Below are 4,190 nucleotides of genomic sequence, written 5' to 3' on the forward strand. Positions count from 1 at the left end.
GTTTAGGGGGGAGAACTTTACGGGACAAGTGTTAGTGTGCCACTTGTGTTTGCCTCTTCGTGAGGTCGTTCTCTCGATATTTTGTACTCTCTTTTTATATAGTGGATTGCTCATCTCCACGGTGAACGTAGGTCAGTTGACTGAACCACGTTAAATACTTGTGTCTCTTTTGGTATATTTCTCCTTTATTGTATGATTTATCGTCACTCAAGATTTGTTTTACTAGCTTCCGTATAATACCTAATTTTTAAGGTCCTAACAATTAATCGCCAATTTTGAACTAGCAGTTAGAAGGATCGGTCCCTCACTAATTCGCAATATTCTAGTAGTGACGTAGTTCTTCAACAATCTAACACCAAAACATAGGAAGCTGTTCGAACTCAATATTAGAGGTCGATACTCGTGCTGCCCAATCTCAATTTTCACATGTTAAAATATTAGTCTAGTTAGTGATTGGAAGAGAAGAGCGGCAAGTAAGAATTTTAAAATAACTTTTAAAGTACCTATTAGGAGGAGGAATTGTGTCTGTTGAGAAATATAATTATCTTAACAGATTCTAAAGGTATATATTATAAATACCTACCATTTGCCTCCAAAATGTACACACACCGAATTTTATTTTGCCAACAGTTTAATTACTTGTCTTCTTGGTCTCAAAATATTCACACCATATTCTTGGAAAAATTCAACTTGATTATTGTACTTGTATTTTGTTTGACTTAACAAAATATATCCATCAAAAAACATAGTGGGGGAAGAGTAGTAGGAAACGGCCAAAATATGGTTTTCATAAAAATCAAACGCCTGTTTCTAACTAATTCCAGAATGATGTAGTTGACTATTGACACTTAGCAAGAGATTTGCATAGCTATTTGTCATTATCCAAGACCAACAAACCTAGCTGTCGACGTGAAAAAATAAAAGTAAATTAAGACTTTCAAAAATAAAAATAAAATAAAAAGCTATAAATAATGTACTGCACAAGATACATTCGTTTTCTTTATGAAAGAGAAATAACAATGGGTCATAAATTATACACATTCAAAACAGGTATGCTCATTTCAATCAAAGAATTCAAACAAACCAACAAATCTTTCCTTTTATCTACTATCGAAATGATAGTTTTAAAGGAATATTCAGTAAGTATAATAAAAAAGAGTGAAATTAAAAATAAAAAAATAAAAACAGACATGAAATATAAACCACACGTTATCATCATACTTGTCGTTCCAACAAGACAATTCTTAACATGGTAGAAAGTCCCATACTTTCACCATTAAAATTCTTGGCTTAATCAAATTATGGGTTCAACTCCACTTGAGACCCAAAGAAAGAAAAGAAAAAACAAACTTAAACAAAAAATAATTTTTTTTTTGTACAAAGAGATCTCGCTCTAGAGAAAAATAAAACAATCCAAGGCAATAAGAGGATTGTTAATATCCTCCATGAGCAAGGAGTCCAAATCGTGACTTGACTTTACTTCTCCAATTTCCATTTCATCAATCTTCGGAGAAACCTGAAGTGCATTTCTCATTTTTCCTTCACGTTTTGGAGTAATTGCTGGCTGATTATTATTGATATGGTTATCTCTTCTCAAAGACGACGATCTTGATAAAATATTCCCGTTGGAAACAACCGATCTTCTAAACGAGCTGTCACCGTTCAAATTCGAAGGAAATCTTCGACTTGGAGATGGTGATTTAAGAGTTGTTCTAGTACTAGGAAAATGATGATATGTAGAAGTAACATTTGAAGTATTACCAATATTTCCTCCCTTGAGTAGTTGATCAGGTTCTTTTCTAAAACTCTTTTGTCGAACTATTGTTGGCGAATTGGCACGTGGCCTTTTCTTAGGGGTCGTAGAATTATTGCACTCTCTTCGAGGACTTGGTGGTTTCGACAAAGAGGATGATGATGATCGCGAAAATTTCTTGCTACTTGAAGACATGGTTGATGACATATTTTGACTAACACAAGTACTTCCTTTATTTATCTTCTTGATGTCAAGTATACGATCGTGTTCTTGGGCACAAGATAATAAGAAGTCGTTCGAAAAAGAACGATCCTTGAAACAAGAGGAGGAAGATGACGACGACAAAGATGAAGATAATGTAGTGTTAGTCACAATAGAGGAAAACGAAGAAAGAGATACTGAAGAAGATGATGAAGAAGGAGAAGAAGAGACGCGCTTTTGAATAGTTGAAGAAGAAGAAGGAAGAGAAATTTTTGGAGATATGGGAGCTTGTGAAATCACAAGCTTATCTTTAACACATTCATGGTTATTATCTTCTTCTTGGAAATCTTTTTGGGGGTTGCATTTACTAATGCAAGAACCCATAGTGGGAAATGTGGGAGGATTTGGGAAATAGAAGAAGAATAGAATTGATGGGAAAATGTTTGAATGGTAAACGTTGATAAGTCTTTTATAAGAATTAATATATTATATGAACGTGGAAAGCATAGTTCACTATCGGGGAGGAGGAAAAAGTGCAAAGATGGAAGCTTTTGCTTTTCACCAAATATATTTGAATTATGTAGCCGGGTATAATGGATATCCGTTATATAACGGTTATATGAAGCAAAATGATGGGGTTTTTTTTTTTTTTTTTCCACTTTTTCTTTCGGCCTTTTGAAATGTACCTTAACCAAGTATTGTACTTTTTACTTGGTTGGCTTCTACTTTTACTTTACGCAGGAGTCCGGTCTAGGGAAAATGTTGTTAATTTCTTATTGAATTTTGAATATTTTACTTATTATTTTTTCATTCACAAAGCTGCTACTCCTTACGTATTATATTTAATGACTGCGTTTGGTTTTCCAAAATCGAGCTAACTCAATTTCTTGAGAGCCTACATCAAATTACTAGCTAACTTATTTGAATTACCTCAATTAATAACACGCTTTAAGCTCTTTTTAGTTTGAATTAGAGAATAATACATAATATTGAAAAAATGTCACCAAAGAGGCAAAGATTTACTAATATTTAATCCTTACAATTAAAAAATTCTAACGTATATATTGAAATATTAATTTGATAATGTTTAAGATTTTGAAAACTTTTAATTTGTCGTTTGGTTGACGAGGAAGTGATTCAGAAGCTGAATTAGATATTCTAAGGAAAAACAGCAAGGTACATTAATAAAAACAGACTGTATATAACAAATGAATTCATCTACCGAAAGAAAAAAAAATGAATTCTGATGACGGATGAGTATACAGTAATGCCTATGGGTGCTAAAAGAAAACGTCAGTAATTGTGATTGTAGCGAAATCTTCCCATATTTTATGTCTGGATTAAGACCAAGACTCAACGGATGGCGCGAAAGTGATTTATCAGATAATGATATACCCTGAAGGATATATTTGTGTGTGGTAGTGCATCCGTATGTGAAACCTCACAGAACAATTCCATTTTTATTTATGGAAATGGGGTTGCAGGTTGGATGATGATAGTTCATGTGTCTGACCCTACAGTGCAACAAATTAAGAATTAGACCGCAACTGGCATAGAATTGGTCATTATGGTTTTGGACAGAAAAGAGCCTAAAGGAAAAACACCTAGGAGTCAGAAACATTTGTGTGATGACCCTAAAGGTCTTCTCTTATTTTAGAAGTCAAAACTGTATTCCGAGGCCTTAAAGACCTCTTTTTATCTCACCTCGATTTAGGTGCGCAGTCTGGCGCAATTCCGGAAAGCTTTTATGTGAATTTTTAGAAAAATAATGAATTTAGTCTTTAAAATTGGTTAAAGTTGACTTTGGTTAACATTCTTGGTAAACGGACCCGGACCCGTGATCGGACGGTCCCTTAGAGTCCGTAGTAAAATATGGGACTTGGGTGTATGCATTGAAGTTTGTTTATTTAGCATATATTAACATTATTAAGTACATTGTGACTAGATACAAGCGAATTGAAAGTGGAACCGAGGAGTAATGTTGTAGTTGAGGCTTAATTTGTCCATGGATAACCTTAGCTAGAGAGAATATGAGTTGTGGTTTATTTGTGATGTGTTAGTATCGAGTACGACGTATAAGTGTGGTGACGAGTATCTATACGTTGGTGTCAAGCATGCCCGTGAGTCTTATATCATGATTGTTGCGACTCTATTATGTATCGATCATGCTCAAATAGATGATTATTAATGTTGAACAAAGCTTATGAAAGTTTCTTGGTAATTGATTATGGCTGAG

General features: G+C 33.9%; 1 protein-coding gene across 1 annotated transcript; it reads right to left on the minus strand.

Moving 5' to 3' along the window:
- Positions 1-1,198: 1,198 nt before the first annotated feature.
- On the minus strand, positions 1,199-2,393 carry LOC104234981 (suppressor protein SRP40). The gene has a single exon (XM_009788644.2). The coding sequence runs from the start codon at positions 2,336-2,338 to the stop codon at positions 1,394-1,396; it is 945 nt and encodes a 314-aa protein (XP_009786946.1). The 5' UTR covers positions 2,339-2,393; the 3' UTR covers positions 1,199-1,393.
- Between the last annotated feature and the right edge of the window lie 1,797 nt (positions 2,394-4,190).

Source organism: Nicotiana sylvestris, chromosome 4, assembly GCF_000393655.2.
Source record: "Nicotiana sylvestris chromosome 4, ASM39365v2, whole genome shotgun sequence".
Taxonomy (NCBI): domain Eukaryota; kingdom Viridiplantae; phylum Streptophyta; class Magnoliopsida; order Solanales; family Solanaceae; genus Nicotiana; species Nicotiana sylvestris.